General features: G+C 42.3%; 1 protein-coding gene across 2 annotated transcripts in view; it reads left to right on the top strand.

Moving 5' to 3' along the window:
- The window catches only part of CNGB3 (cyclic nucleotide gated channel subunit beta 3), a 253,837-nt gene that overhangs the window by 12,134 nt on the left and 223,873 nt on the right, over positions 1–17,830 (top strand). For both annotated transcript variants that reach the window (XM_077268004.1, XM_077268003.1), the window contains exon 2: positions 10,011–10,088. In XM_077268004.1, the coding sequence (XP_077124119.1) occupies positions 10,040–10,088 (49 nt within the window). In that variant the 5' untranslated portion in view covers positions 10,011–10,039. The remainder of the gene's footprint in view (positions 1–10,010; positions 10,089–17,830) is intronic.

The following is a 17,830-nucleotide window of genomic DNA, read 5'->3' as shown; positions in this document are numbered from 1 at the left end:
CATAAATGAGGTATCGCTGTAATCGTACTGACCTGAAGAATGAAGCTGCTTTATCAATTTTACCACACGTTGAACGGTATAAACGCCCCCCCTAAAAAAATTTCAGGAATTGCTGGTTTTTGTTCATTCTGCCTCCCAAAAATCGGAATAAAAAGCGATCAAAAAATGTCATGTGCCCAAAAATGGTACCAATAAAAACGTCAACTCGTCCCGCAAAAAACAAGATCTCACATGACTATGTGGGCCAAAATATGGATAAATTATAGCTCTCAAAATGTGGTGATGCAAAAACTATTTTTTGCATTAAAAAGCGTCTTTCAGTGTGTGATGGCTGCCAACCATAAAAATCCGCCAAAAAAACGCTATAAAAGTAAATCAAACCCCCTTTATCACCCCCTTAGTTAGGGAAAAATAATAAAATTTTAAAAAATGCATTTATTTCCATTTTCCCATTAGGGTTAGGGTTAGGGCTAGGGTTAGGACTAGGGTTAGGGCTAGGGTTAGGGTTGGGGTTAGGGCTAGGGTTAGGGCTGGGGTTAGGGTTGAGGTTAGGGTTTAAGTTAGAATTGGGGAGTTTCTACTGTTTAGGCACATCAGGGGCTCTCCAAACGCGACATGGCGTCCGAACTCAATTCCAGCCAATTCTGCTTTGAACTAAAAAACTAGTGAAAACTAAAACAGTGCTCCTTCCCTTCCGAGTTCTCCTGTGCGCCCAAACAGTGGTTCCCCCAACATATGTGGTATCACCATTCTCAGGACAAGTTGGACAACAACTTTTGGGGTCCAATTTGTCCTGTTACCCATGGGAAAATAAAATGTGGGGGCTAAAATATCATTTTCGTGGAAAAAAAATATTTTTTATTTTCACGGCTCTGTGTTATAAACTGTAGTGAAACACTTGTTGATTCAAAGTTCTCACAACACATCTAGATAAGTTCCTTGGGGGGTCTAGTTTCCAACATGGGGTCACTTGTGGGGGGTTTCTACTGTTTAAGTACATCAGGGGCTCTGCAATTGCAACATGACGCCTGCAGACCAGTCCATCTAAGTCTGCATTTCAAACGGCGCTCCTTCCCTTCTGAGCTCTGCCGTGCACCCAAACAGTGGTTCCCCCCATATATGGGGTATAAGAGTACTCAGGACAAATTGGACTACAACTTTTGTGGTCCAATTTCTCCTGTTACCCTTGGGAATATAAAAACGTGGGGGCTAAAATATCATTTTCGTGGAAAAAAAATATTTTTTATTTTCACGGCTCTGTGTTATAAACTGTAGTGAAACACTTGTTGGTTCAAAGTTCTCACAACACATCTAGATAAGTTCCTTGGGGGGTCTAGTTTCCAATATGGGGTCACTTGTGGGGGGTTTCTACTGTTTAGGTACATCAGGGGCTCTGCAATTGCAACATGACGCCTGCAGACCAATCCATCTAAGTCTGCATTTCAAACGGCGCTCCTTCCCTTCCGAGCTCTGCCGTGCACCCAAACAGTGGTTCCCCCCCATATGTGGGGTATAAGCGTACTCAGGACAAATTGGACAACAACTTTTGTGGTCCAATTTCTCCTGTTACCCTTGGGAATATAAAAACGTGGGGGCTAAAATATCATTTTCGTGGAAAAAAAAAATTATTTTCACCGCTCTGCGTTATAAACTAGTGAAACACTTGTTGGTTCAAAGTTCTCACAACACATCTAGATAAGTTCCTTGGGGGGTCTAGTTTCCAATATGGGGTCACTTGTGGGGGGTTTCTACTGTTTAGGTACATCAGGGGCTCTGCAAATGCAACGTGACGCCTGCAGACCAATCCATCTAAGTCTGCATTTCAAACAGCGCTCCTTCCCTTCCAAGCTCTGCCGTGCGCCCAAACAGTGGTTCCCCCCCCATGTATGGGGCATCAGCGTACTCAGGACAAATTGGACAATAACTTTTGTGGTCCAATTTCTCCTGTTACCCTTGGGAAAAAAAAATTGCGGGCTAAAACATCATTTTGTGGAAAGAAAAAATGATTTTTTAATTTTCACAGCGCTACATTCTAAACTTTAGTGAAACAATTGGGGGTTAAAAGTGCTCACCACACATCTAGATAAGTTTGTTAGGGGGTCTTCTTTCCAAAATGAGGTCACTTGTGGGGGGTTTCCACTGTTTAAGCACGTCAGGGGCTCTCCAAACGCGACATGGGTTCCGATCTCAATTCCAGCCAATTTTGCAATGAAAAGTCAAACGGCGCTCCTTCCCTTCTGAGCTCTGCCATGCGCTCAAAAAGTGGTTTATCCCCATATATGAAGTATCAGCATACTCAGGACAAATTGCACAACAACTTTTGGGGTCCAATTTATCCTGTTACCCTTGGTAAAATAAAAAATTTGGGGCAAAAGTGTTATGATCCCAGTGGTAGTGGATCTCTGGTATTCCGGCAAGGTCAACAAAAACATAGGAACAGCTCTAGGGAGGTGGAAACTGGGCTAACCGCATATCTGATCCTAACAACAACAACTAGAAGTAGCCGGTGAACGTGCCTACGTTGATTCTAGACGTCTCGAGCCAGCCGGAGAACTGACTACCCCTAGAGGGAAAATAAGACCTCACTTGCCTCCAGAGAATTTGAACCCCAAAGATATAGAAAGCCCCCAACAAATAATAACGGTGAGGCAAGAGGAAAACACAAACGTAGAGATGAACTAGATTCAGCAAAGTGAGGCCCACTAGTCTAGATAGGCAGAAAATAGAAAGTGGACTATGCGGTCAGCAGAAAACCCTGCAAAAACATCCACGCTGAATATTACAAGAACCCCCACACCGACTGACGGTGCGGAGGGGGGATATCAGCACCGTAGAGCTTCCAGCAAGCCAGAAAATCACATATAAAGCAAGCTGGACAAAAACACTGAAAAATGCAAATGATCCAAAGAATTCAAAACGGACTTAGCTTTTCTTGCATGAGACAGACGGAAAGGAATCAGGAGGAAACCTTATAGGACTGGATACAACAATGCCAGGCAAGAGACTGAGTCCAGAGGAGACCTAAATAGGGAACACCCGCTGCTTAATGACCCAGCTGGAGCCCAGGCCTGCAACAAGACATGCCTAACACAGTACCGTTAGTGACCACCAGAGGGAGCCCAGAAACACAGTTCACAACAGTACCCCCCCCTTGAGGAGGGGTCACCGAACCCTCACCAAGACCCCCAGGGCGATCAGGGTGAGCAGCGTGAAAGGCACGAACCAAATCAGTCGCATGAACATCAGAGGCAACAACCCAGGAATTATCTTCCTGACCATAGCCTTTCCACTAAACTAAATACTGAAGTCTCCGTCTAGAGATACGAGAATCCAAAATCTTCTCCACCACGTACTCCAACTCGCCCTCAACTAAAACCGGGGCAGGAGGCTCAACAGCAGGAACCATAGGCAACACGTACCGCCGCAACAAGGACCTATGGAACACATTATGAATAGCAAATGACGCTGGAAGGTCCAAGTGAAAAGACACCGGGTTAAGGATTTCCAAAATCTTATAAGGACCGATAAAGCGAGGCTTAAACTTAGGAGAGGAGACCTTCAAAGGAACATGCCGAGAAGACAACCAAACCAAATCCCCAACACGAAGTCGGGGACCCACACCGCGGCGGCGGTTGGCAAAACGCTGGGCCTTCTCCTGTGACAATTTCAAATTGTCCACCACATGGTTCCAAATCAGCTGCAACCTATCCACCACAGAATCAACCCCAGGACAGTCAGAAGGTTCAACCTGACCCGAGGAGAAACGAGGATGAAAACCAGAGTTGCAGAAAAAGGGTGAAACCAAAGTGGCAGAACTAGCCCGATTATTAAGGGCAAACTCGGCCAGTGGCAAAAAGGTAACCCAGTCGTCCTGATCAGCAGAAACAAAACATCTTAAATAAGTCTCCAACGTCTGATTAGTTCGCTCGGTCTGGCCATTAGTCTGAGGATGAAAAGCCGACGAAAAAGACAAATCAATACCCATCCTAGCACAAAAGGACCGCCAGAATCTAGACACAAACTGGGATCCTCTGTCAGACACAATATTCTCAGGGATGCCGTGCAAACGAACCACATTCTGAAAGAAAAAAGGCACCAAATCAGAGGAGGAAGGCAACTTAGGCAAGGGCACCAAATGGACTATTTTAGAAAAACGATCGCACACCACCCAGATGACAGACATCTTCCGAGATACCGGAAGATCCGAAATGAAATCCATGGAAATGTGTGTCCAAGGCCTCTTCGGGATAGGCAAGGGCAAAAGCAACCCGCTGGCACGAGAACAGCAAGGCTTAGCCCGAGCACAAATCCCACAGGGCTGCACAAACGAACGCACATCCCGCGACAAGGAAGGCCACCAAAAGGACCTAGCCACCAAATCTCTGGTACCGAAAATCCCAGGATGCCCCGCCAACACCGAGGAATGAACCTCAGAAATAACTCTGCTGGTCCATCTGTCAGGGACAAACAGTCTCTCCGGTGGGCAACAATCAGGCCTATCAGCCTGAAATTTCTGCAGCACTCGTCGCAAATCTGGGGAAATGGCAGACAAAATCACTCCCTCTCTGAGAACACCAACCGGCTCCGAGACTCCAGGAGAGTCAGGCACAAAACTCCTAGAAAGTGCATCAGCCTTCACGTTCTTCGAACCAGGCAGGTACGAGACCACAAAGTCAAAACGTGAGAAAAACAACGACCAACGAGCCTGTCTAGGATTCAGGCGCTTGGCAGACTCGAGATAAATAAGATTTTTATGATCAGTCAAGACCACCACACGATGTTTAGCTCCCTCGAGCCAATGTCGCCACTCCTCAAATGCCCACTTCATAGCCAACAACTCCCGATTACCAACATCATAGTTCCGCTCAGCAGGCGAAAATTTTCTAGAAAAGAAGGCGCATGGCTTCATCACGGAGCCATCAGAACTTCTTTGTGACAAAACGGCCCCTGCACCAATCTCCGAAGCATCAACTTCAACCTGGAAGGGAAGAGAGACATCCGGCTGGCACAGGACTGGCGCTGAGGTAAACCGACGCTTCAGCTCCCGAAAGGCCTCCACGGCCGCAGGAGACCAATTAGCAACATCAGAACCCTTCTTGGTCATATCCGTCAAAGGTTTAACCACGCTAGAAAAATTAGCGATAAAACGACGGTAAAAATTAGCAAAGCCCAAGAACTTCTGCAGGCTCTTAACAGACGTGGGCTGAGTCCAGTCATGAATGGCACGGACCTTGACTGGGTCCATCTCCACAGTAGAAGGGGAAAAAATAAAACCCAAAAAAGAAACCTTCTGTACCCCAAAGATACATTTTGAACCCTTCACAAATAAAGCATTCTCACGCAGAACCTGAAACACCATCCTGACCTGGTTCACATGGGACTCCCAATCATCAGAAAAAACCAAAATATCATCCAGTTAAACAATCATAAATTTATCCAGATATTTCCAGAAGATGTCATGCATGAAGGACTGAAACACAGAAGGAGCATTAGAGAGTCCAAAAGGCATCACCAGGTACTCAAAATGACCCTCGGGCGTATTAAATGCTGTTTTCCATTCATCTCCCTGCTTTATGCGCACAAGGTTATACGCACCGCGAAGATCTATCTTGGTGAACCAACTGGCACCCTTAATCCGAGCAAACAAATCAGACAACAATGGCAAAGGATACTGAAATTTCACCGTGATCTTATTCAGAAGACGATAATCTATACAAGGTCTCAAAGACCCGTCTTTCTTGCCCACAAAAAAGAATCCTGCACCAAGAGGACAAGAGGATGGGTGAATATGTCCCTTCTCCAAAGACTCCTTTATATAACTCCGCATCGCGGCATGCTCTGGCACAGATAAATTAAAGAGTCGTCCCTTAGGAAATTTACTACCAGGAATCAAATCTATAGCACAATCACAGTCCCTATGAGGAGGAAGGGCACTGAACCTGGGTTCATCAAATACATCCTGATAGTCTGACAAAAACTCAGGGATCTCAGAAGGAGTAGAAGAAGCAATAGACACCAATGGAGAATCGCCATGAATCCCCTGACAACCCCAACTTGACACAGTCATAGCTTTCCAATCTAAAACTGGATTATGGGCCTGTAACCATGGCAGACCCAAAACAACAACATCATGCATTTTATGCAGTACCAGAAAACGAATCACCTCCTGATGTACAGGAGTCATGCACATGGTCACTTGCGTCCAATACTGAGGTTTATTCTCTGCCAATGGCGTAGCATCAATTCCTCTAAGAGGAATAGGATTTTCCAAAGGCTCCAGGACAAAACCACAGCGCCTGGCAAACGACAAATCCATCAGACTCAGAGCAGCACCAGAATCTACAAAAGCCATAGCTGAGTAAGAAGATAACGAACAAATTAAAGTCACAGACAAAATAAACTTAGGCTGAAAAGTACTAATGGCGACAGGATTAACAACAATTTTTTTTAAGCGCTTAGAGCATGCTGAGATAACATGTGTTGAATCACCACAGTAAAAACACAACCCATTTCGACGTCTATGATTTTGCCGCTCGGCTCTGGTCAGAATTCTGTCACATTGCATAGAATCAGGTGACCGTTCAGACAGCACTGCCAAAGGATTAGCAGATTTGCGCTCCCGCAAACATCGATCAATTTGAATGGCCAGAGCCTTTGAATCATTCAGACCTGTAGGGATAGGAAACCCCACCATCACATTCTTAATGGCTTCAGAAAGACCATTTCTGAAATTTGCGGCCAGGGCACACTCATTCCATTGAGTAAGCACGGACCATTTCCGAAATTTTTGACAATACACCTCAGCTTCGTCCTGGCCTTGAGAGATAGCCAGCAACATCTTTTCAGCCTGACTTTCAAGATTAGGCTCCTCATAAAGCAAACCAAGTGCCAGAAAAAACGCATCAACATTCACCAATGCAGGATCTCCTGGCGCCAGAGAGAAGGCCCAATCTTGAGGGTCGCCGCGCAAGAAGGAGATAACAATCTTAACTTGCTGAGCGGGATCACCAGAGGAACGAGGTTTCAGAGACAGAAACAATTTGCAATTATTCCTAAAATTCAGGAACTTAGATCTATCTCCAAAAAACGGCTCAGGAATAGGTATTTTTGGTTCAGTCATAGGGCTATGGATAACAAAATCCTGAATGCTTTGCACCCTAGCAGCAAGCTGATCCACACTAGAAGTCAGAGTCTGGACATTCATATCTGCAGCAGAGCTCAAGCCACTCAGAGAAAAAAGGGGATGGAAGAAGCTAGGCGAACTGCAGCAACACACAAAAAAAACAAACAAAAAAAAAACTCAGAACTTCTTTTTAATCCCGCTTCTGCAATGCAATAAACATTTTCTTTAGGCCTGGCATTCTGTTATGATCCCAGTGGTAGTGGATCTCTGGTATTCCGGCAAGGTCAACAAAAACATAGGAACAGCTCTAGGGAGGTGGAAACTGGGCTCACCGCATATCTGATCCTAACAACAACAACTAGAAGTAGCCGGTGAACGTGCCTACGTTGATTCTAGACGTCTCGAGCCAGCCGGAGAACTGACTACCCCTAGAGGGAAAATAAGACCTCACTTGCCTCCAGAGAATTTGAACCCCAAAGATATAGAAAGCCCCCAACAAATAATAACGGTGAGGCAAGAGGAAAACACAAACGTAGAGATGAACTAGATTCAGCAAAGTGAGGCCCACTAGTCTAGATAGGCAGAAAATAGAAAGTGGACTATGCGGTCAGCAGAAAACCCTGCAAAAACATCCACGCTGAATATTACAAGAACCCCCACACCGACTGACGGTGCGGATGGGGAATATCAGCACGAGCTTCCAGTGTCATGAATCCCCAATGGCTAGGGATAGCACAGGACAAGCAAAGTATAACAAATATCGGACGAGCTCTAGGGTGATGGAACCTGGGCTGACCGCTGCCCTACGCCTGACAAACGCAACTAGAGATAGCCAGGGAGCGTTCCTACGTTGGTTCTAGACGCCACGCACCAGCCTAAGAGCTAACTAGTACTGCAGAGAAAACAAGACCTCACTTGCCTCCAGAGGAATTAACCCCAAAGGTATAGTTGCCCCCCACATGTATTGACGGTGAAATGAGAGGAAGGCACACACATAGAGATGATGTATATAGCTTTAGCAAATAGAGGCCCGCTGAAAACTAGAAAGCAGAATGATACAAAAGGGGACTGAGCGGTCAGCAAAAAACCCTAATCAAAAAAACCATCCTGAGATTACAAGAACCCATGTGCCAACTCATGGCACATGGGGAGAACCTCAGTCCACTAGAGCAACCAGCTAGCATAGAGACATTCTAAGCAAGCTGGACCAAAAACGAAACAACTGAAAATCAGCACTTAGCTTATCCTGAAAGATCTGGGAGCAGGTAGGCAGGAACCAAACAGAGCACATCTGAACACATTGATAGCCGGCAAGGGAAATGACAGAAAGGCCAGGTAAAATAGGAAACACCCAGCCTCTGATGGACAGGTGGAAACCAAAGGCCGCAACCCACCAAAGTCACCCAGTACCAGCAGTAACCACCAGAGGGAGCCCACCAACAGAATCCACAACATTCCAGCGAGCCAGAAAATCACATATAAAGCAAGCTGGACAAAAACACTGAAAAATGCAAATGATCCAAAGAATTCAAAACGGACTTAGCTTTTCTTGCATGAGACAGACGGAAAGGAATCAGGAGGAAACCTTATAGGACTGGATACAACAATGCCAGGCAAGAGACTGAGTCCAGAGGAGACCTAAATAGGGAACACCCGCTGCTTAATGACCCAGCTGGAGCCCAGGCCTGCAACAAGACATGCCTAACACAGTACCGTTAGTGACCACCAGAGGGAGCCCAGAAACACAGTTCACAACACAAAAGATCATTTTTTGTGAAAATTAGATATGACTTTTTTTTACGGCTCTACATTCTAAACTTCTGTGAAGCACTTGGAGGTTCAAAGTGCTCACCACACATCTAGATTAGTTCCTTGGAGGATCTACTTTCCAAAATGGTGTCACTTGTGGGGGTTTCCACTGTTTAGGCACATCGGGGCTCTCCAATCGCGACATGGGTTCCGATCTCAATTCCAGCAAATCTTGCATTGAAAAGTCAAATGGCGCTCCTTCCCTTCCGAGCTCTGCCATGTGCCCAATCAATGGTTTACCCCAACATGTGGGGTATCGGCGTACTCAGGACAAATTGTACAAGACTTTTGTGGTCCAATTTCTCCTGTTACCCTTGGTAAAATAAAACAAATTGGATCTGAAGTAAAAATTTTCTGAAAAAAAAGTTAAATGTTCAATTTTTTTTAAACATTCCAAAAATTCCTGTGAAGCACCTGAAGGGTAAATAAACTTTTTGAATGTGGTTTTGAGTACCTTGGGGGGTGCAGTTTTTAGAATGGTGTCACTTTTGGGCATTTTCTGTCATATAGACCCCTCAAAGTCACTTCAAGTGTGAGGTGGTCCGTAAAAAAAATGGTTTTGCAAATTTTGTTGTAAAAATGAGAAATCGCTGGTCAACTTTTAACCCTTATAACTCCCTAACAAAAAAAAATTGTGTTTCCAAAATTGTGCTGATGTAAAGAAGACATGTGGGAAATGTTGTTTGTTAACTATATTATGTGATATAACTCTCTAATTTAAGGGCATAAAAACTAAAAGTTTGAAAATTGCTAAATTTTCATAATTTTCGACAAATTTTTGTTTTTTTCACAAAGAAATGCAAGTCATATCAAATAAGTTTTACCACTATCATGAAGTACAATATGTCATGAGAAAACAATGTCAGAATCACCAGGATCCGTTGAAGCGTTTCAGAGTTATGACCTCATAAAGTGACAGTGGTCAGAATTATAAAAATTGGCCGTGTCACTTAGGTGAAAACAGGCTTCGGGGTGAAGGGGTTAAGCTACTGATCTACAGTATAATTTTGTATCGACATATAACGATGGATTCGTAACTAACTGATCTGTGCATATTCTAATACATATGTTTCTACAGAAAGGGCAACGAACATTAAGAAGAACACAATGAAAAAATTCAACTTAAAAGCAAAATTATGTGGACCTCAAAAACAAAGTAAGTTTCAAAATTAATTTAGTATTGACAACAGTGATTTGCATACGTATGTATTTATATATATTTATTAGCCAAGACATGCCAGAGAGAGATTAATTGACAAACCGGTACCACTCAATTTGCATAACTTGCGTACATTTTTCACTTTTTTGGTTGCTAAAATTGCAGCATAAATTGAGACTGCCCAAAAAACTAGGGGCAAAGCTAACTGAGACTCATGGACTGCCTTTGTCACAAGCATGGCAGATTTTTAAGACCAGTCTATCGCACAAATTTGTATTAACTCATTAGTTATATAGTCTTTACCACTCCAAAGTCATTCACTTACCTTACTCTTCTACAGTTTCCAACATTTTCAAATTTACCAATCTCACACACACTGTTTCCCTACGAGTCTGATCATTACTAGAGATGGGTGAACCTGAACAGAAGTCCATTATTTTAAATCTGATTTGGGTTCTGATGGAAGTTTGGATAATGTTCCAGTACCAAAACCAAACTTTCTAAAAAGTTTGTGTCAGGTACCAGAACTCAAACTTCCACCGGTCCATCCCTAATCGTTACCAAATAGACTCGCAGAGGCAACAACACAAACCATAGTTTCCAACATTTCTGTTCTTTATTCATGGGTTCTTTACAATTGCTCCACTCTAGCCAAGAAACTGGCCCAAATTTCAACCAGAAACTACCATTAACACATGGGGTTTGTATATACTCCACTCATATTTTTTTAACTGGGACACCACAAATTTTCTGGGACAGTTTTCAGAAAATCAAAACAGTCTCATTACAATGCCACAAGTGTCATTACTTGTCAATCATAAACGGTCAAGCAACAGCCCATACGGAGCTCTCAAGGTCCCATATCCCTCATGGTACAACTCGTTTAGCACCAGGTTAGGTCAAATGCTAAATTGCCCTCCACTTCACGACTCACTCAGTGTCACTAGGCAGTGCAGCTATGTGCCAATATTTGGATCTTGGCTTCAAGGAATACTAATAAAATACTGTAAATAGATAAAATTCACGGAATATAGAAGGCAGTATAGCAAATACCAGCCCTTGACTTTATTACATTTCTATAGACTCTATTATCAGGTATTTACTTATTCTGCTCGGCTGCTCTTCTCTATTCCTACTTTATTATTTTTCATTTTAATGATGAGTTTCACTGTAATGAGATTTGGCAGTTATTTAGTCCATCAAAGATATTTCAAGAGCAATGTATGAAGTGTAATATACAACACATCAGATAAGAATTCCAGACTAAATATTTCTCCATTGCAGAAAAAGATTATACTGCTCACTAGCACTGGGAAAATGTGTCAAATTGCCCAAGGGAACATGCTCACTCTGATATGCTGTGATGATGTTTGTCATAGTACACTGGCCAGGAAATGTGAATCACTTTTATCCCTCATATGTCCATAAAATCATTATTTTACCTAAAATGTGAAAAAGCAACATCAAATGTTAATACTCCAGAGATAGTACTTGAGTTTTCAACATTAAAAATACATGATATTAGCAAAACCACATGACTAGTTACTATAATTCTCATTTTAAACTTACAGTGGTGATTAATACTTTGTGAACCCTTTGGAATGTTCCATATTTCTGCTTGCATTTGACTTAAAACTACATCAAATTTTCGCACAATTCCTAAAATTAGATAAAGAAAACCAAATTTAAAAAATGAGTCAAAACTTTTAGTCTTTGTCATTTTTTTTTAGACTCCCTGTGGATTTTTTAGGGTATGTGGACACAATGTTGTTTTCAGGTGGGCAATTCATCTGGTTTTGTTCAAGAGGAAAATGCATCAGGAAAAGCCATTTTTTTATGTTTTTTTTACTAAAGTGTATGTTTTAGCTTTTGTTGTTTCTTGTGTGCTTTTTTGAACTTTCTGACAACCAGTGGGTTTCTTTGTGTATGTTTTTCCAGCATTTTTGCAGTGTCTTTTTTCACTGGCGCTTTCTATTTGATCTTTTAACTCCAGGAGCAAATGGGAGTTTTCCAGCCAGCTTTTGAGCCTACCCATTGACTTCTTTTATAAAGTCTTCAGAGCTGAAAAGCCTTAAGAATTGTCTGATGACTTATTTAAGCACTTAGCATCTTTGGAAGCCAGAAGCGGTTAAAATGGCGCTCAAAAGAAGTTTTTATATAGATATACATGTGTTCATTCTTTTGAGCATTTAGTTAGAGCTTTTTGAGGTGGTTTACGGAGTGGATTCCACCCCAAAATGATGTTGTATGCACAAAGTGTGTTTGGTGGTACTGTAATATTTTGCCAATTTTAAAGGTTGAAAATTCACTCCAAGTGATTATACCCTTATAGTAATTAATAGCCAATATAACAATTGTTGCAATGTACAGCTACACATTTTCTACTGTTTTACATGACTAGATAAACCTAAATAATAATTTGTCCACTGTTGGTGATGGATACATCCAAAAACCTGACTATGTACAAAGAGTTGCGTGGTACTGCTCATTAAGGTAATGGATATGCGCTCCATGCCTATGGGAGCGGAGACAACTGCATATTCATTACCTTAATGAGCGGTACCATGTGACCGCTCAGCACAGGAAGAGCTGCTGGGACAACGGAGATAGAGGGATGGAGATGCAGCGATGGCACGTGGGGGGGAGTATGATATCTTCTGTTAGCCAGCAGCTGCAGGTATCACTGTGCCACAGCCGTCGGCTCCTGCCACTGCTCCCACTCCCCCACCGGCTTTCTGGACAATGACTCATGTATAAGCCGAGGGGGACATTTTCAGCACAAAAAAATGTGCTGAAAATCTCGACTTATACATGAGCATATACGGTAATTTTCATCGTAAATGCCTATCTAGCTAATGCCATAAACAAAACTATTTTTCAAAAATATTTGAATTAAAAATTCTCTATCCTTCCCTAACTACACTATGTAGCTACTTTTCTTTTTTTTATACTTCCTTTTTAATCACGATTCGTTTGAGAATCCAAGTGCATCCTGGGATATAATCAAAAGAAACGTCATCAGGAAAAGAGGCTGCAGTCACTACAGCAGCACTTGTCCCTTCCCTGGATTGAATTTTTAGTGATGATCATTTAAGGTTGACAGCTCGTTCCCACGCGATATGCACTGTGTGGTGTGCACAATGACAGCGAGCTCTCTTGCCGGCTCAGATCAGCAGTAAAGAGTCTGCAACAGAGTAGTATGCACTGTCAGTGTGCCTTATAAAATAAATACGTGTCATCCTGCAGGCAGAGTAGAGACCAGCCACTTGCAGGGTTGGTGCTGTTCTCTGCACGCTGAGCATTGATCTTACAAGGCACACTGACAGTGCACTCTGCTCTGTTGCCAGCGTGTTATTGCTGATCTGAGCTGGCAAGAGAGAATACTGTCTTTGTGCACATCTCACATCACTCACATACTATCCCAGCCCCTGAAAACGAGCTTCACTGATTACACTTTGTAGGGAAGAGTGTTATGGCCTGGTAGTTACAGAGCAGTACTGAGATGACCTGGTGGGTAAAACCAATCATGGACAAGCTCAGAGGAGGTGGCAGCTCCACCGACAGTAATCACTGTTATGACCTAGTGATTACGGAGCAGCACTGAAATGACCTAGTGGGTAAAACAAATAATGTACTAGCTCTGAGGAGGTGGTAGCTTTACTGACCGCAATCCCTACTCCTAACACCAACACTAGAAATAGCCGTGGAGCGTTCCTATCTCTGCCTAGACGCCTCTTCACAGCCTAAGAACTAGCTACCCCTGAAGATGGAAACGGAAAACTATCTCGCCTCAGAGAAACCCCCAAAGGAAAGATAGCCCCCCACAAATATTGACGGTGAGTGGAGAGGGAAATGACAAACTCAGAAATGAAACTAGATTTAGCAAAGGAGGCCAATACTATCTAAATAGACAGAGATAGAAAAGGCTACTGTGCGGTCAGTATAAAAAACTAAATGTCCACGCAGAGTTTACAAAAAATAACCTCCACACCGACTCACGGTGTGGAGGAGCAAATCTGCGACCCCAGAGCTTCCAACTAGCCGGAATAATTCATAATGACAAGCTGGACAAAAGAGACATAACGTAAACTGAACAGAAGGTCATAAGCAGGGAAACTCCCAAAAACTAGCAGAACTTATCTTAAGCTGAAATGGACTGGCCAACAGCAAGCTTCCAGGAAAGGACTGAATCCACAGGAAAAAACATTGACAGCTGGCATCAACTACAGCCTAAAGCCCAGTTAAATAACAAGGCCAGGGCACCGATTAGTGAAAGCAGCTGCTAAGTTCCACTCGAAACCACCAGAGGGAGCCCAAGAGCAGAACTCCCAAAAATACCATTCATGACCACAGGATGGAGCCCAAGAACGGAATTCACAACAGAAGAGACATCAGCTGCAGCAGTGACCGCAGTCTCTGCCCCCTGATGATTCTTTGTTTGACTATCCCAGCATTCACTGGGGATTCTTAGATAAAGTGTTATCGAAAACGAAGTTGTAAAAAAAAGCAGTTAGATAAAGTAGCTAGGGAAGGATAGCGAACTTTAAATCCAAGTATATTAGAAAATAGTTTAGATTATTGCATTAAATATTTAGAATGAAAATTAAGTTGTGTTTTGGACTACTCCTTTAAATATATGCTAAGCATTTGTAATTTTGAACCTTTATTATACAGCTGAACTATTGCCCAAAGCAAGGTGATCCAAAAAAGCCATTATCAGCCAATTCATGTTTCTATATACTTTTCTATGTCATTATGTGCTATAGTCTTCGTCTGTGACAATTTATAAGAAGCTCATTTACCGTCAGTTACATTTCTGTCACCAAGAGTCCCCTTCTCAATGTTGTTACTATACCATTGCTGTTCCCAAGGCTTCATGCTGTTCTTTTGATCTTTTTGGCTTCATACTATATCTCTCGCAGCTTGTTTTCTCTTTGTCATTCTGGAAAGTTCATAAAGTGAGTCTGCGTAGATGTAAAGCTATAAACAAATTTTAATTGGTTCCCAAGACAATATGAAGCATTATAAAATATTTAAAATCTTTTTTTTTTTATAAAATATTCAATAGCATACTCCTAAATTGTAAAGATTACAGTGTCATTAACATTACTTTGTTATGAAAGTGCACATCTTTTACCATCTATGCTAGGGTCCCAGCTGAAAACCACAAATGTTAGTTTATTTTCCTCTGAAAAACTTTTGTCATTTAGAACAATTCCTGGTATTCCTCATAAGTAAGAATCCATTATGGGGTATTACTGCAACTAAATTGAACTTGAGCATCGTAGATATTGGATCTTTCAGCATGATAATTTATTCTTTCTGCTTTGTTAGAGACATAACACATCAAACGCTTATGCCCCATTAATTCTTTGTGCAGCAAGTGCTACTTTCACAGAGCAGTGGAGAGTGAGTGCCCCTTAACCAATTAGCCACCATCCAGTCTTTTAAAGACTATCAATATTTTGGATAAATTATCTTATTCTCTTCTGTCTTCTTTAACTGATGGGTTTTCTTTAAAAAATGTTTTCTTTATCTGTAATTCAGTACCACCAGTGCCAACTCAGTCTTAACCCCTTCCCCCCAGAGACTAATTCACAACACATTGTTATTCATGTTATTGGTAAATTCAGGCTGATATTTTTGCATTTATTTGTAAAAAAAACAGAATTTTGGCAAAAATTTGGAAAATGTCGCAATTTTCAAACTTTTAATTTTTATGGCTTAAAACCAGATGGTTATATCACACAAAACAGTTAGTACATAACATTTAATACATGTCTACTTTACATAAGCATCAGTTTTTAAAACATCATTTTTTTGTAAGGTGGTTAGAAAGAGTCAAAGTTAATCAGCAATTTCTAAATTTTCCAACAAAATAAAAAAAAAACATGAGCTCTCACGGTGCTAGCGGGGATCTCACCGCAGCTCAGCCCGGCAGGGAACAGAGCGCAGTGACTGGAGGTAACCTCTATGATGTCAACCCCAGTCACTGAGCGCTCACGGTGCTAGCGGGGATCTCACCACATTTCAGCCCGGCAGTGAGCGGAGCCCAGTGACCGGAGGTAACCTCTATGATGGCACCCCCAGTCACTGATGCTGTGAACCCAGCAGCTCATTCACAAGTGGTTTTCAGCCTGGATGGTCGCATCTTGGCACCATCCAGTTTCAAAACGAATTATCCCCCAGCTGTGGATTGCAGCGTGGGACAGAACGATGGACAGGTATGGTATATTGTTTTTCTTTATTTTAGTTTTATTACAGGAGAACGAGGGCTTCAGTGGAATTAGGTGAGGTTGTGAGTATGGTTTAATTAAGATTATTAAAGGAGTCTGTGTCATTTTTCCAATCAAAGGACTTTATTCTTGATGTTTGTGTTTTTATACAATGTGATTATGGGGTTAGTAATGGGAACATCTTATTGACGCCTCTCCATTACTAACCTCAGGGCTTGTTGTTACCTGTCAATACAAAGGTGACATTAACTCCACAAATGTGAACCCCTCTTGCCACCACTACAGGGCAAGTGGGAAAAGCCAGGCAAAGCGCCAGAATTAGCACTAATAGATGTGCATTTTCTGGGCAGCTGTGGGCTACTAATTTTAGGCTGGGGGTTCAATATCCGTGGCCCCTTACCAGCCTGAGAATGCCAGCCCCCAGCTGTGAGCTTTAGCAAGGCTGGTTGTCAAAAATGTGGGGGACCACATGCCATTTTTTAAAATTATTTATTTAAATAATTTAAAAAACGGCATGGGGACCCCTCTAAGGGTTGCAGCCTCCAGCCGTGAGTTTTGTCTGGCTGGTTATAGAAAATACAGGGGAACCCACACTTTTTTTTCATTTACTTATTTATAGCGCAGGTGGCGGCTGATGAATACCCCATCAGCCGCTCCTGCTGTCACTGTTATTAGCAGCAGTAGGGGTAGGCTAATGGGAGTAATAGTCCCATCAGCTGCTGCCTGCTGTCTCTTTTATTACTTAAATATAACTCTCATCATTCTACCCTGCTAGCCAATCGCAGGCAGAGCAGGGGAGAATGATGAGAGCCTTGTTCAGCACCCAGTGCCGAGGAACAGTGCTTACTGTAACGCTTCTTCCCTGGCACCTGTCCGTGTGGTACTGATGCGGCACACGGTTGCCACATGTGTGCCACATGTATCACAAGCACAGACACTGACATCTTCTGTGCTGGAAATATCAGGACGTGTGAAAGAGGCCTTATAGCAGTTTTTATATTTGGCTTCTGTCACACACTAAAAGACGCTTTTTATTGCAAAAAATATTTTTTGCATCACCACATTTTGAGAGCTATAATTTTTCCATATGTTGTCCCATAGAGTCATGTGAGGTCTTGTTTGCAGGACGAGCTGACATTTTTATTGGTAACATTTTTGAGCACATGACATTTTTTGATCGCTTTCTATTCTGATTTTTGGGAGGCAGAATGAACAAAAACCAGCAATTCATGAATTTCTTTTTTTGGGGGGAGGGGGGGTTTATGCTGTTCCATGTGTGGTAAAATTGATAAGGCAGTTTTATTCTTTGGGTCAGGACGATTACAGCGATACCTCATTTATATTTTTTTATGTTTCGGCACTTTTATACAATAAAAACTATTTTATAGAAAAAATAATTATTTTTGCATCATTTTATTCTGAGAGCTATAACTTTTTTACTTTTCCGCTGATGGAGCTGAATGGCAGCTTATTTTTTGCGGGACAAGATGATGTTTTCAGTAG

This window comes from Ranitomeya variabilis, chromosome 6 (assembly GCF_051348905.1).
Source record: "Ranitomeya variabilis isolate aRanVar5 chromosome 6, aRanVar5.hap1, whole genome shotgun sequence".
NCBI classification, from domain to species: Eukaryota; Metazoa; Chordata; class Amphibia; order Anura; family Dendrobatidae; genus Ranitomeya; species Ranitomeya variabilis.
The sequence above is the reverse complement of the archived record's forward strand: the minus strand, read 5'-3'. Positions and strand labels throughout refer to the sequence as shown.